At 57.8% G+C, this 15,275-nt stretch overlaps 1 protein-coding gene across 1 annotated transcript in view; it reads right to left on the bottom strand.

Moving 5' to 3' along the window:
* Positions 1 to 14,516, bottom strand: part of ADAM11 (ADAM metallopeptidase domain 11) — a 50,790-nt gene extending 36,274 nt beyond the window's left edge. Inside the window, exons 1-2 of the mRNA XM_065422503.1 lie at positions 14,459 to 14,516; positions 13,811 to 14,001 (exon numbers count right to left, since the gene is read on the bottom strand). Coding sequence (XP_065278575.1) covers positions 13,811 to 14,001; positions 14,459 to 14,516 — 249 coding nt within the window. The remainder of the gene's footprint in view (positions 1 to 13,810; positions 14,002 to 14,458) is intronic.
* Positions 14,517 to 15,275: the final 759 nt, after the last annotated feature.

Below are 15,275 nucleotides of genomic sequence, written 5' to 3'. Positions count from 1 at the left end.
CAGCCACTGGGATGATCCGCTGCAGCCAATGGGACAACTTCCAGTGTTCTCCAGCAGTGAAGGAGGTTGGTTTCCATCCTGCCAAGTCGCTTGCTGCAAAGCCTCTCCTTCAGTGCACAAAGAACATATCGCCACGGTGCGGTACTGATACAGAACTGGAGTGCCCAGACATCTCATAATGCCAATGTTATGAGTGGAAATCTTCGTGGTCTGCAAGCTCTCTTGCAGGAAGTAGTATGTTCACTGCTTCCAGCACAGGGACAGTTTAGTTTTTGTTGATGTGTGCAAAGGAAACAAACATGCACTAAATTTTTTTCACCGTCCTGGAGAAATTTTTGTACACTTTTCTGTCTGGGTCAGCTGCACACACTAAATTCACAGCCATTCAAAAGACAGTACATCTCCAAAAGAAAGTCTTGGCATTGAAGAAGCTCTGACCCTTGATGGGCATGCCGAGTTTCTGCTTGTAATGCTATGACATGACAATTTCAAGCCTTCTTGTGACACTCGCAGAGGTGACAGGGCAGTAGGTGCACAAGTATTTGACTTTATTGTCCTCCTGTGTAACCTTTGATGGGAATTTAGGATGTGGACGTAAAGAGACCTTATTGTTGAAGAGCATCGTAAAGGGGGGGATCTGCCATCAAGACTCCAATCTCCCCAACCCTTAAGTTATGGCAACTAAGAAGGTCGTCTTCATAGATAAAGAGTAGGGAGCAGGTCACCACTGGTTTGAATGGAGGTCTCATAAAGTGGTTGAGAACCAGGTTAAGGTCCCAACACGGAGTGCAGTATATAAAGTGAGGGAAGAGTTTACACAGTCTGTGACGAGGTGGAGTAGGTCCGGAGGCCCCCGGCTGGAGGCCTCACAGCCCTGACTCACCCTGCCCCAGAAAAGAGCAGAAGAGAAGTCCTCCAGGCAGCTTAGAGTGGCTGCAGGGGAGCAGCCAATCAGAGGAGCTACTGGAGTGACCAACCAGGAGCCAGAAGGGCCATATAAAAGGAAGCAGCAGAGGCAGAGCAGTCAGTTGCTGCCTGGAGCTGGAAGAGGGAGAACTGGGTGCCTAGCTGGCTGGGACAGCAGCAGGATGATGGACAGATCAGTGTGGGCAGGCGGAGCCCAGAACCTAGCCAGACCAAGCGAGGGTACCATGATGGGCCCTGCACACATACAAAAAGGGCAATGACTGCCTAGGAAGGAGTACTGTGGAAAGGGATCTGGGGGTCACAGTGGACCACAAGCTAAATACGAGTCAACAGTGTAACGCTGTTGCAAAAAAAGAGAACATCATTCTGGGAAGTATTAGCACAGGGGTCCTCAAACTGGGGGTTGTGAGGTTATTACATGGGGGGGTTGTGAGCTGTCAGACTCCACCCCAAACCCCACTTTGCAGCCAGCATTTATAATGGTGTTAAATATATTAAGAAGTGTTTTTAATTTATAAGGGGGGTCGCACTCAGAGGCTTGCTATGTGAAAGGGGTTTGAGAACCACTGTATTAGCAGGAGTGTTGTAAGTAAGACACAAGAAGTAATTCTTCCGCTCTACTCCACGCTGATTAGGCCTCAGCTGGAGTATTGAGTCCAGTTCTGGGCGCCACATTTCAGGAAGGATGTGGACAAATTGGAGAGAGTCCAGAGAAGAGCGACAAAAATGATTAAAGGTCTAGAAAACATGACCTCTGAGGGAAGATTGGAAAAAATTGGTTTGTTCAGTTTGGAAAAGAGAAGACTAAGAGGGGACATGATAACAATTGTCAAGTATGTTGTTACAAGGAGGAGGAAGAAAAAGTATTTTGCTTAACCTCTGAGGATAGGACAAAAGCAATGGGCTTAAATTGCAGCAAGGGCGGTTTAGGTTGGACATTAGAAAAAACTTCCTAACTGTCAGGGTGGTTAAGCACTGGAATAAATTGCCTAGGGAGGTGGTGGAATCTCCATCATTGGGGATTTTTAAGAGCAGGTTAGACAAACACCTGTCAGGGAGGGTCTAGATAATACGTAGTCATAGGCGCCGACTCCGTGGGTGCTCGGGGCTGGAGCACCCACGGAGAGAAATTTGCGGGTGCTCCGCACCCACCAGCAGCCAAGCTCCCCCCTCCTCGCCTCCTTCTCCCCCCCCAAGCACGCTGCATCCCTGCTCCTCCCCCTCCCTCCCAGCAATTCCCACCCCCCGCGCCTAACAGCTGTTTGGCGGTGCTTAGGACTTTCCAGGAGGGACGGGGAGGAGCGGGGATGCAGTGCGCTCAGGGGAGGAGGCAGAGAAGAGGCAGGGCAGGGGCTATGGTGAAAAGTGGATGGGCCAGGCCCCCTGCCTCCCCCCATTCTGGCATCACTGGGCGGAGCACAGGCAGGGCCACCGCGGCCCAGGTGTCCAGCGTCAGGTCGGCAGCAGCTGTGCTAGTGGAGACTTACCCTGGAGGAAGAGTGAGTGCAGGCATCTGGTTCCACCATCCTTGGGGACCTGCAAGGTTCTCCCTGCGCGAGGGCAGATTCCCAAAGGGGTACGTAGGAGAACTCTTCACTGAGATCCAAGAGACTGACTGGGAGTCCTCTCCCTCCACATCCTCCCATGGGGGAGCAGTCACTGAGGAGAGTCCTGTGCCAGGATGCTTGGTACCCGTCAGCAACGGGGACGCTGATTCATCCAACACCAAGAGGCCCCTCAAGTATCAGAATTCCTGTGTTACCGGAAAGGACCCCGGTCCTTGGATATCCAGGGCTTCACAGGCCTGCTGGCACTGGAGGAAGAGTCCTTGGCCTCAGCCGTCCCCTCGGAGACCAAGGCCTGGTGGTGACCTAGTGTCTTTGGAGTGAGAGTCCGTGCTCCTCTTTCCCAGCTGGCTCCAAAGACCTCTCTGCCCCAAGATTGCTGGGCACTGGGTCTGTCTGGGGACAGTTGAACGGGAAGAGGGGTCTCCTGTCTTGGCTCAGAGGGGGGCTGCATGGCCAACAGTCTGAGACAGAACACTTCTGGGAGACATGGCACTCCCACAGGCAGTGGCCACACTTGGAGTGCCTGTTGCTTTCCGGGATAGCCTCCCCGCAAGAGAGCCAACAGGCAAGCGCTGCCAGGAGAAGACAAGTCTCCCAGAGGGAAGCGAGCAGGAAAACAATCCTCTCACCTACACCTAAGTAACTCTACGAACCCTACCAATGATCAACTCCCTCGCTGAGAATAAAGAGGGGCCGGGGATGCGCTAGGAGGCCATGCGAGGCAGTAGAGAAGGAGCTCTCGCCCGCACGCCCCCTTGAGCCGCGGTGTCTGCCAGAGGCGGATAGGGAGCGTGCGCAGGCTGAACAGATGTTGCTAGCTAGAGCTCTCCGAGCAAGGGCTTGAGAGGTGCATGCGGGACGCCACTCGGAGAAGAAAGGAGACCTCAGGAAACACCGTTTTGCCAAGCTTCAGCCGATAACTGGAGCACTTCAAAGATTTCCTGAAAATAAATCTGTTCTTGTTGGTGTCAGTTGCCTTAGCCCAAAGCATGAGAATTAAAGCCACTTGCAGAGCACTAGGGAGGCGATCGAGACCGTGTGGAGACCGAGGTAAAACACTGCTAGGAAGAAGAGCAGAGGGCCAAGACACCGTTTGCTGCAGCTGCTAACTTTTCCGAATAAATACAAAACTTGCCCCACGACCTGCATAAACTCTGTGTGATGGGTGTGAGTATTCCTCCGCCAAGTGCTGCAGGGGAGAGACCATTCGCACGCTTTGATGGGTGACAGATTACCTGAGGAACTGCAGGACACGTGACTGGTTAAGGGACCTGGCTCTCGCGGCTATTGGAAAAAAGTATCAAAGTCTCTTGATGGGGGAAGAGAGTTGTCAGCAGAAAAGACAGTTACCTGTTCCGTAACTGGCGTTCTTCGAGATGTGTTGCCCAGGTGTATTCCACTATAGGTGTGCGTGCTCACGTGTACCGGTGCATGAGCAATCACTCGAAGAAGAATTGCTGCTGCTCACAACACCTGACACATGCAGCTTCCAGAGGGTAAATAAATTGTTCCCAACACTATTTATCCCCATTCTATAATGTCTGAGTAGCAAAACCCTTGTTCCCCCACAATAGCGTCCACCTCCCTTTCTAGTTATTCTAGCATTGCCTTGGGCCACGCACTAGTCTGTTAATACACCCGAGTCCTGACCTGCAACACACACGCAGAGCACGACAATTGTGCCGACTCGTCTGTAGCTATGGGCGGGGGGAGCATAAAGACGTGGCAACAACACCAAGATCAAACCAGTTATTTCCCCTAGAAGGAAATAGTTGGTCTGTGGAACTCCCAGCTCCAAGATCTCAGTGAGGCCAACAGCTCCAGGAAAGGACCAGCCACAGATATGAGTGGTAAATATGGCACCTGCCCACGGACTGGGTTGGCTGTACTGGCGTATCTCATGGTCCTGGCAGAAACCGACCAGTGACAGCCTGGTCTTATTTCCCTCAGAGGCATGGTAGGACCTGAGCCAGCGCCTGCTGAAGACTGGAAAGCCTCCCCCGGGTTCCCTGACTTCAGCCCAAACCTGGGGGCCAGGTTTTCCAAGGAGCCCAGCACGCTGGGGTGGGGGTGCTGAGGAGAGCCCAGCAAAATGTTTTCAGCAAATTTTCACCCAAAACATCATCTGGCAGGGCTGGGCATCAAATACCGGCGGAATTCAGGTCAAATTCAGCAAATCGTTTCGGCCCAAAAAAATAAAATGGGGAAAAAATCCCAAAAGTTCATTTGGGGGTTTGCTTTGAAATTGTGTTTCATTTTGAAATTTAGCTATTTTTTTTTAAAAGCGTGTTTTATAAAACACCTGAAAATGACCCCAAATGAAAAACAAAAACAAAAAAAACCCACAAATTATTTTCAGGTCGAACAAAATGTTTCAATTGACCTGAAATGAATTTGTTTTAATGTTTTGTTTGTGTCCGTGAGAAAAACCGAAAACCCAGAGTTTCAGTTCAAACGAAACATTTTATAGAAGTTATTTTATTTTTATTTTGCAGTTTGGCCCCTGAGCCAAGCCCTGCCTGGGTCACTCGCTGAGCCCGTGGGAGGTTGCCCTGATACAGAACTCGGCAGCGTCTGGTGCTGGCCTGTGGGAGCCGCTGATCTGGCTGGAGCTGCGATTCCTCTGGCCCCCTGGCAGTGTCCAGGCCCTGTGAGAGCAGCGAAGAGCTGCGCTAGCCGCACCAAGCAAGCAGGAGGCAGGGCTGTGCACTGGATTTAGGGACGCAGGGTCAGGTGTTTCGCTGTCAGAGGCAGAGATTCCAGGTCAGCAGCCAATTAATGAGAGGAACCGGAGAGTCCAATTCCATCTCTGGATGATTCGGTAACCGAAACCCTCCATGTGCTGAGTGACAGCAATGGGGCTATCTCAGGGCGGGGGCAGGAGGGGGAGCCAAGCATATGATCTGCCTGCAGCTTGGGGGAGGCAGGGGGCCAAGGATCGGGGGGTTAGTATGCAGCCGGCTGGCAGAGGCTCGCCCAGCAGGGTGACCAGATGTCCCAATTTTATAGGGACAGTTCCGATTTTGGGGTCTTTTTCTTATATAGGCTCCTATTACCCCCCACCCCTGTCCTGATTTTTCACACTTGCTGTCTGGTCCCCCTATCGCCCAGTGAGTGAAGGGCTGGTTGCTGCTGAATGAATGAGTGAATGAGGCGCTGTTCCATTTCTCTGCTCGTTCTCCTCCCCAGCAGCTAACTGGTGTGATCCCTGGTACAGTTCGTGCCTCTCCCACCCAAGGAAATCCCCTAGGAACTCTGGCCGACCTCTTCCAGCTCTTGGGACCTGATTCCTCCTAGTACTTGTTTGAAGGGGCCCAAGGTGGAAGCAGCTCTCCCCCAGGAGCTGGGTGAGCCGCACTGGAGTGCCCTCCGCCCAGGTGAACGGCGCCTGTGCACGGCACTCTGGGACCTGGGACACAGGCCAAGGGCCACCACCCCTTCAGTCTCCCCCTCCAGAAGCACACGGCTCTCGACTTCTAATGGACACTGACAAGACAAAGCTCTGAACACCAGACCCAAAGAAGCCAGCCAGCCCCTTCCATCCCCAGCCTCCTCCCCATGAACAAACATTCTCCCTGACCCCCCAGGGCCCTGCTGCCAGGACCGGGAGCCACAGGGTGGCTCTCGCTCTGTGGCATTTCTAGGGCCTTCATGCCCACCGTGCCTCATGCCCAGGCTCAAGGACAGAGGTGGGGGGAGTGCAACAGTGACCCCTCCTGTGGAGTAGCTCAGTATTCTCCCCACTTTGCAGATGGGGAAACTGAGGCACGGAGACAAAGTACTTGCTCAAAGTCACATAGTGACTCAGTAGCAGAGCTGGGAATTGAACGCGGGAGTCCTGACTCACGGTCACACGTCCTCTCCCAGGAGCAGATTACCTATGGCCTTTGACATTCTCGTTACAGTCAAATCAACCTTGCTGCTGTGAGAGAAGCACCTGTGGCTACTTACAGACTGTGACCAAGTCTCCCCTGACCCTTCTCTTTGTTAAGCTACATAGGTTGAGCTCCTCGAGTCTATCGCTAGGAGGCAGGTTTTCCAATCCTTAATCATTCTCGCGGCTCTTCTCTGAACCCGCGGCAATTTTTCAACATCCTTCTTGAATTGTGGGCACCAGAACTAGGCACCGGATTCCAGCAGCGGTTGCACCAGTGCCAAATACAGACGTAAAAAGAAACCTCCCTGCTCCTCCCTGAGATTCCCATTTATACATCCCAGGATGGCAGTAGCCCTCTCGGCCAGCATGTGGCAGGGAGCTCGTGTTCAGCCGATTATCCAGCGCCGAACCCAAATCTTGTTCAGAGTCGCTGCTTCCCAGGACAGAGTCCCCCACTGTGGCAGTACGGCCGGCCATCTTTCTTCGTACAGGTACATATTTACATGTAGCCGTATGAAAACGCATATCGTTCGCTTGTCCCAGCTTACCAAGCGATCCAGCTCGCTCTGTATCACTGACCTGTCCTCTGCATTAGTTACCACTCCCCACTGTCTGTGTCATCTGCAAACGTTATCAGTGATGATTTTATCTTTTCTTGAGGTCATTAATAAAAAGGAGCGTAGGGCCCAGAACCAGTCCCTGCAGGACCCCACTGGAAGCCGACCTGTTTGGAGACAATTCCCTATTTACAGTTACATTTCGAGACTGATCAGTTAGCCAGTTTTTAATGTATTTAACGTGTGCCATGTTCAGTTTATAGCATTCTAAATTTTTAATCAAATGCCATGTGGTCTCAAGCAAATGCCTTACAGAAGTCTAAGTATGTAGCACGTGCCTGGTCTTGTCACATTGGGATGATCCCAAATTTGACCTGTACAGGTCACTGCTTTGTCTAAAAAAAAAGTGCCAACAAAATAGAAATGTATGAGCAACCCGACAACACCAAACCCACCAGGTCAGCCCCGAGCGGCCGAGCAACCCCACGATCCCAAACGGGCCAGGTCAGCCCCGAGCGCCCAAGCGACCCCCCGATCCCAAACCCGCCAGGTCTGCCCCCAGCGCCCGAGCGACCCCACGATCCCAAACCCGCCAGGTCAGCCCCGAGCGAACCCACGATCCCAAACCTGCCAGGTCAGCCCCGAGCGCCCAAGCAACCCCCCGATCCCAAACCCGCCAGGTCTGCCCCCAGCGCCCGAGCGACCCCACAATCCCAAACCTGCCAGGTCAGCCCCGAGTGCCCGAGCGACCCCACGATTCCAAACCGGCCAGGTCAGCCCTGAGCGACCCCACGATCCCAAACCCACCAGGTCAGCCCCGAGCGACCCCACGATCCCAAACCTGCCAGGTCTGCCCCGAGTGCCCGAGCGACCCCACGATCCCAAACCCGCCAGGTCAGCCCCGAGTGCCCGAGCGACCCCACGATCCCAAACCCGCCAGGTCAGCCCCGAGTGCCCGAGCGACCCCACGATCCCAAACCCGCCAGGTCAGCCCTGAGCGACCCCACGATTCCAAACCCGCCAGGTCAGCCCTGAGCGACCCCACGATTCCAAACCGGCCAGGTCAGCCCCGAGCGACCCCACGATCCCAAACCCACCAGGTCAGCCCCGAGCGACCCCACGATCCCAAACCCGCCAGGTCAGCCCCGAGCGACCCCACGATTCCAAACCGGCCAGGTCAGCCCTGAGCGACCCCACGATCCCAAACCCACCAGGTCAGCCCCGAGCGACCCCACGATCCCAAACCTGCCAGGTCTGCCCCGAGTGCCCGAGCGACCCCACGATCCCAAACCCGCCAGGTCAGCCCCGAGTGCCCGAGCGACCCCACGATCCCAAACCCGCCAGGTCAGCCCCGAGTGCCCGAGCGACCCCACGATCCCAAACCCGCCAGGTCAGCCCTGAGCGACCCCACGATTCCAAACCCGCCAGGTCAGCCCTGAGCGACCCCACGATTCCAAACCGGCCAGGTCAGCCCCGAGCGACCCCACGATCCCAAACCCACCAGGTCAGCCCCGAGCGACCCCACGATCCCAAACCCGCCAGGTCAGCCCCGAGCGACCCCACGATCCCAAACCTGCCAGGTCTGCCCCGAGTGCCCGAGCGACCCCACGATCCCAAACCCGCCAGGTCAGCCCCGAGTGCCCGAGCGACCCCACGATCCCAAACCCGCCAGGTCAGCCCCGAGCGCCCGAGCCACCCCACGATCCCAAATCCGGCAGGTCAGCCCCGAGCGCCTGAGTGACCCCACAATCCCAAACCCGGCAGGTCAGCCCCGAGCGCCCGAGTGACCCCACGATCCCAAACCCGGCAGGTCAGCCCCAAGCGCCCGAGCGACCCCCCGATCCCAAACTGGCCAGGTCAGCCCCGAGCGCCCGAGCAACCCCCCGATCCCAAACCCACCAGGTCAGCCCCGAGCGACCTCCCGATCCCAAACCCACCAGGTCAGCCCCGAGCGACCCCCCGATCCCAAACCCGCCAGGTCAGCTCCGAGCGCCCGAGCAACCCCCCGATCCCAAACCCACCAGGTCAGCCCCGAGCACCCGAGCGACCCCACGATCCCAAACCCGCCAGGTCAGCCCGGCTTAACACTGCTGAGCTGTGTGACCACTGTCTGCTCAGACGGCTAATGGGGAGCGTGACCCGTCGCACCGCCCGAGGGGGTTTCAAGGGTTGACTCACTAACACCAGCAAACTCCAGGGAGCAGCTGGGAGTGGGGGGGGGGGGGGGGGGAGCGGAGGAGTGCAGGATATTGCCAATAACACTGGGCCCCCGTCCCATTCCCAGCTGGCTCCCGCGCTGTGGGCCAAACAGCCCTGGCGGGCATATAAAGCAGCGAGTCAGGCGCCCGCGTGGTGTAACCGCACCTGGGCCGGGGCTGGTGCCAGCAGGGCTGAGGGTGGGCAGGAAAGGGGTCAGGGTGAGCAGGCGGGAAAGGGGGGCCGCTAAGCGATGTAAAAACACTCGCATGAAGTGAAAGGCTCCCCGGAGCCAGCCGAGTGAGTCAGGGCGGGGTGGGCGTTGTCTGGGCTCCTGGAAACCAGCTTGGGGCAGGTCTGCGGCTGTGCAGCGTGGGGACGTGTCTGCGCCATCGCACGGCAGGGTCCCGCACCAGGCCCTGCTCGGCAGAGAAGAAGGGCTCTTCCAGATCTGCAGCTTCCCAGCAGGGGTCTGGGGTCACGGGGAGTCTTTCCACGGTGTGACGAAGTGGGACTGTTCTTAATGTTTTCTCTGAATACTGTGTGGTTGCCTCAGTTTCCCCTATGCCTTTCGTAGGTATCTAGGTGGGGGGATCAGGGTGTATAATTGTCGAAGAGCCCAAGAAGGCCCCTGTGATACTGTCTGCACAGGGATCTGGGCCACAGGCAGGGCGAGGGCCTTCATCCCAGGGACCTTCACCCAGGTCACCCAGCCCCTCAGCATCTGCGGCTGCACCACCCGGGGCCTGACAACAGTTCTCTCTGTCCCAGGATCTTGCCATCATGTCTCCCCATTGACCCCCACCTTCTGCTCCCACTGGGGACCCAAGGGGCCTGAACCCAGGAGACTCCACGCAGACATATAGGCCGGGGCCAGGAGCGGGAGCCTGTCCACCACCCCACCCATCTGGCTGACAGTGTCTATGGCCTTGGGACCCAGCAAGGGAGCTAGATACCGGGGCTTTTCCGCAGGGTCCCCCTGGTTCAAATCGTCAGCCTGCTCGAATGCCGTGCGGTGGGCGTCCACCTCCCCCCCTCCTTAACCAGGGGCAGCAATTTAGTGTCGAGGCTCCCTGCAGAACTGGCAGCCCGGGGTCTATCCCCACTCACCCCTGGGAAGCCCCCTATGCCTCTCCGCTCCACCATCGCCAGTCCATGCTGCTGTTGCTTTTCCTGCAGCTTTTCCTCGGGCTCTTGCTCTCTCTCACGGTCCTCTCGCTCTCTTGGACTCAGCTCCAGTCCCATCCGTTTCCGATCCCCTGATGGGGAACCCGATCGTGAAGACCCCCATCTGGTTGGGGACCAGACTCTTGGGGATGCCTGGCTACCACTCCAGCTGCTCCCAGATCCTCTTGTAGCCCCGTCTGGGTCAGGAATCTGCTCCTTAGAGCGGTCCTCGTCCTCCAGCTGCATGATTAACTGGGCCTTGGTGAACTTCCCAATGCGTAACCCTCTCTTTTTGCACAGGATTACAATGTCCTTCTTAAGGAGATGGTGATAGGCCATCACTCCGCTGTTCCCAAGTTGCTTTGGACTCAGAGGCCCGTGTGCTCTCAGCTCCCCCATGGTTTCCAGGAAGAACCCCTAGTGTGCCAGCCCTTCTCGTGGTCACCACCTCTTTGCCAGGGTCGAGCTGCTGACTCCTCTGCCCCTGGGACCGCTCGCTGCAATCCTCAGGGGAACCCTGTCACTGCAAAAGTCTTTCTCTCTCCCAGCGTCGAGCGGCAGGCTCCTCCGCCCCTGAGACTGCTCGCTACAGTCCTCAGGGGGACCCCATTACTCCAACAGTCCTTCTCGCTGGTCACACACTCCCAGAGGTTAATCGCCCCCTGAAACCGTCCCTCTCAGAGCCTTCAGCACGCCTGGACCTCATTATCCCCCCTTCGTTTTACTGCTCCCCAGTCACTTACTGCAAGAAGCGCCATTCACGGGGTGCAGTACATCCTACTTCTGCCACCAGTTGTCACGGAGCCCCCAGGCGATGCTCTGGAACTGCTCCCCACAAAGCCAGTCAGGACTCTGGGGAGCCTCCTCTCTGTGAGCCGACTGTCTTCAGGGCAAGCAGCTCACACGGCTTCACCTTCATGGGTCTCTCCTTGGAGCATTCAGCATATGCCCCTCCGTGTGCTTCCCACAGCGAGTCCGCCCAGGCGGGGTCCTGGGGAAGCCAGAGGTTCCTGCACCCCCACTTCGCAGTCAGACGTGACTCTTAGCAGCCAGTAAAACAGAGGTTTATTAGACGACAGGAACATGGTCTAAAACAGAGCTTGTAGGTACAGCGAACGGGACCCCTCAGCCAGGTCCATTTTGGGGGGCAGTGAGCCAGACAACCACATCTGCACTTCACTCCATGTCCCCAGCTAGCTCCAAACTGAAACTCTCCAGCCCCTCCTCTCTGGCCTTTGTCTCTTTCCCGGGCCAGGAGGTCACCTGATCTCTTTGTTCTCCAACACCTTCCGTTAGCATCTTTGCAGAGGAGGGGCCCAGGCCACTAGTTGCCAGGAGACAGAGTGTCGGCCATTCTCTGTGCAGACAGTATCACAGGGGCCTTCTTGGGCTCTGCAACAATCACACACCCTGATCCCCCCACCTAGATACCTAAGAAATGCATTGGGGAAACTGAGGCACCCCTACAGTATTCAGAGAAATCATTACGAACATTCCCACTTCGTCACACACGGACATCGGTGGCGCCGGATCCAGCACCGCGGGAGAGCAGCAGCCACGGAGCAGATTGTAGGCAGCAAGCAGCTAGGGGGGCTCTAGGCCCAGGCCCAGGCCTGCCTGGTGACTTAGTGGCACCTGGAATCCGGGAGCCTTCCCCAGAGGCCTGCAGCCAGTGGGAGGTGCTGGCTGGCTGATACCCTCATGCGCCAAGGCCCGCTGCCATCAGAGCCCCGGGGCGGGGGAGCAGGGCTCCTCGCTGAAGCAGAGAGAAGCAGCCCCAGCGGGCATGGCCACGCCTGGCCTTTTTCAGCCTGTGGCTGCTTCCAGAGCACTTTGCCTGGCGCCTCAGCAATGGGGTTCTGCAGCTCTGCTACCCACGGGGAGGGGCAGAGGGAAAGAACCTGCTTTGCTTTCTAAATGCCAGGGAAGCGGCTCTAACGGGGGTCACCAGCAGGGTTTGAACCTGGGACCTCCAACCCTGCACCACAGACTCTACCCCTCACACTAAAGGAACAGCTCCATTAGCTGCTCACAAAAATAGGTTGTTATTCTTCTGTGAATCAGCCGGTAGGGGACAACGAGACTCCTGTGCTGGGAGACCGAAAAGCCATTTTGGAGCCTACTCCCATAATCTCTCTGCCCTGGGAGCCCCACAGATTCCTGGGCGAGACCCAGAGCCAAGGGCTGGCTGGCTCTGTTTTGAGCAGGCTGGTGCAGCGGGCAGGGGGAACCTCTGGGCGCGCCATGGGTGGTGTGGGATGAACCCATGGGGCTGGGGGAGGCCTGGTTGGGTTCTGGAGTTTGGATGCCTGAATTCAGAGCTGGGCTCACTGGATCGCTCCGTCACATGCTCCAGACAGGCCACAGCCTCCTGGGCCCAGAGTCTGTATGGACTGAGTATGGCCAAGCAGTAACCGCCCATGACTGGCCAGGGCCCAGCAGCCGGGCATCAGTGGATTGCCACAGTCCCAGGGGCTCTCCCAGGGCTCATCCCTGCCTGTCAGGTCTGTTCCCCCTTCAGCGGATCAGTCAGCCCCCGAGAGTAGGCAAAGTCTGGGTGTGGTAAGTGCTGCAGGCCAGGGCCCAGAGCGTGGCTGGGGCCCCTAGACAGGGGCGGCTGGTTTGTGTAATTTTTGGTGGTGCCCAGAACAGGTCCAAGTCCCCCCTCCACATACACACACCCCGGGCTCTGAATTTGCTGGAGCTCGGGCACCACGGGCCCATACAACTCGCCGCCCCTGCCTAGGCACCGTGTGCTCCAGCCGGGGCGACCCATGGCGGGCTCTGTCTTGGTGCAGGGGTGGGATCCAGGCTGCGGGTCTCTGCGCAGGGCTGGAGCCCATCCCATCTCCCATGCAATGCAGGCTGGGGGGGTTTCAGCACGGCCCCGCCGCAGCATCCGCCCACACGGCAAGGCCAGGGAGTTAACCGGGGAGCGTTACAGCAAATGTGCTTCCTCCTCCAGTGCCTGAGTGATTCTCCCATTCATTATGCATGAGCCCTGCCCGGGGGCTCACGTTTACTCTCTCCAACCCGCCCCACATTGTAATGGCTACATTAGGGGTTCGGCTGCTGGTGGGAGGTGCCAGGCAGCCGCAGGGGCCTGCGAGCCGAGCTCTGGGACAGCCCAGGATGGGTACAGCGTGGGCAGTGGCAGAGTGCCTCCCCCCCATCCCCCGTCCCCAGGACATGCTCGAGGAGGGGCGCGGCACCAAGGACATGGCCCAGGCCCGGAGCCGAACTCAGCTACCCCAACAGTCTCTTCCCTGGGGCATTTTTTGCAGCTGAGCCACGAAGCAGCTTTTGGCCCCTCTCTGAAGAGCGGCAGCTTTGTGAACTTGGAAGAGCCTTTGCCATCCACCCATCCCAGCGCACGGGCCCTGGGCCCTCTGGCTCCCCAGCAAAGCCCCAGCTGGGAATGCCTCTCCTCCGCCCCGCCCGGGGGCCCGGGGAGCACTTGCAGCCCGGGGTGCAAGGCGCTGACAGTGGAAGGGGGATGCTTGTACGGATTCACTTACAGGGCTGCCTCCTCCTCGAGGCGCATTCCTGACCCTGGTGTCCAGCTGATGCTTCTGGACTTCTCCTCCCGCGCTCTGCCCCACTAACCTGCTGGGGTGGGTGATTTCTGAAGCAACCGGCCTTGTGTCCCATCTGGGGCTGGGAAACCTCCCCTGCAAAGCACCAGGCTGCGTCTCCGCCTTAGCGCGACCTGCCGAGTGCAAAGGAGAGCAGACGCTGCAGCGGAATTCAAGTTCACCAAGGGCAGGTTGGGCGTTAGCCAGCGGAGTGGGGTGAGCGGACTGGCCAGGCTCTGCTAGCGAGGGAATCAGAGCCTGCCAAGCCTGGGGGAATCCTCCCGTGCCCCCGAACAGGTCTTCCAAGCTCTCCCTGCTCCCACCACCTTGGTGTCGGGGGAGGCACTGCAGAAAAGCGTGTGGCTTGCAGCAGAAGAGACTGCGGCCAGGGCCGGGGGAAAACAAGCAGGGGAAAGAAAAGGGGTGGGGGACAAAAGCCAGGGTCCTGCTCAGGGCCCGCAGGGGAAGCCGGGGGGAGTGGATCTGTGGGTTTGCTGGCCGTCATGCTCCTGCCCCGCAGCCTGGACCAGAACAAACCCCCAGAGGGAAGGGGGAGCCCAAAGTTGAGAGGCTGCCTTGGGCAGCACTTACCTGACTGAGGCACGAGGGAGATGAAAGCTGCTAACACCCACTTCTGCAGAAGGCTCATGTTTGCCTCATAACCCCCCCAGGCTCAGCGTGTGCTGGGATCTGCCCCGGCTGGGCTCACGCTGCTGCTCGGGAGAGAGACCTCCGTGCCCTTTCTTCCTCTTGGGGCTTCGCATTGAGAGGCGGGCGCGCTCTTCCTTTGCTTTCCTTTGCCAGATGAGGAGGGAGGGAGAAAATGGCCCTTGGAAAGCCAGCACAAATGGAGGGTGTGGGGCAGGAGAAGCAACTGGGGCAGGGGGTTCTAGGCTGCAGTGCCCAGAGGCTGCTAGTTCTCCATCCTGAGCCTGCAGTGACAGAGAGAAAAGCCCAACATTAGCAGGGCGAGAGGAGGAAAAAGGCAGAGGAGACACGTGAGCTGCTCAGATCCCTCCCTCCCTGCCTGCCAGCATCCTCTGAGCTCTCACAAGCACCTGCTCCAACCTACATGCACAATGCACCAGTGCAGGCAACCGCAGCTGCTACCAGGCAGTCTCCACCTTCCCTACTGCTCCGCAGGGCGGGAAGAACAGTCTCATGCACCCAGACCACCTCTGCCAGGGGCTTCCCCCCTCCCCAAACAGCGACGGGGCTCCCCCCGCGCTGGGTTCTGTGCCAGCCGTTGGAGAGGGACCTCTGCTGCCAGCACCCTGGTTTGGGTGGGGAGCTGTACGTATGCCTCTAACGTGCCATCTCTAGGCACATCTCTAACAACCCTGCTCTGCGCCCAGCCCAAAGTCCTGTGGCCACTTGAAACATTCAACCCCGCTGAAAACAGCCACCT

This window comes from Emys orbicularis, chromosome 25 (assembly GCF_028017835.1).
Source record: "Emys orbicularis isolate rEmyOrb1 chromosome 25, rEmyOrb1.hap1, whole genome shotgun sequence".
Lineage (NCBI taxonomy): Eukaryota > Metazoa > Chordata > Testudines > Emydidae > Emys > Emys orbicularis.
Note: the sequence above shows the minus strand (reverse complement) of the source record. Positions and strands in the feature narration are given on the sequence as shown.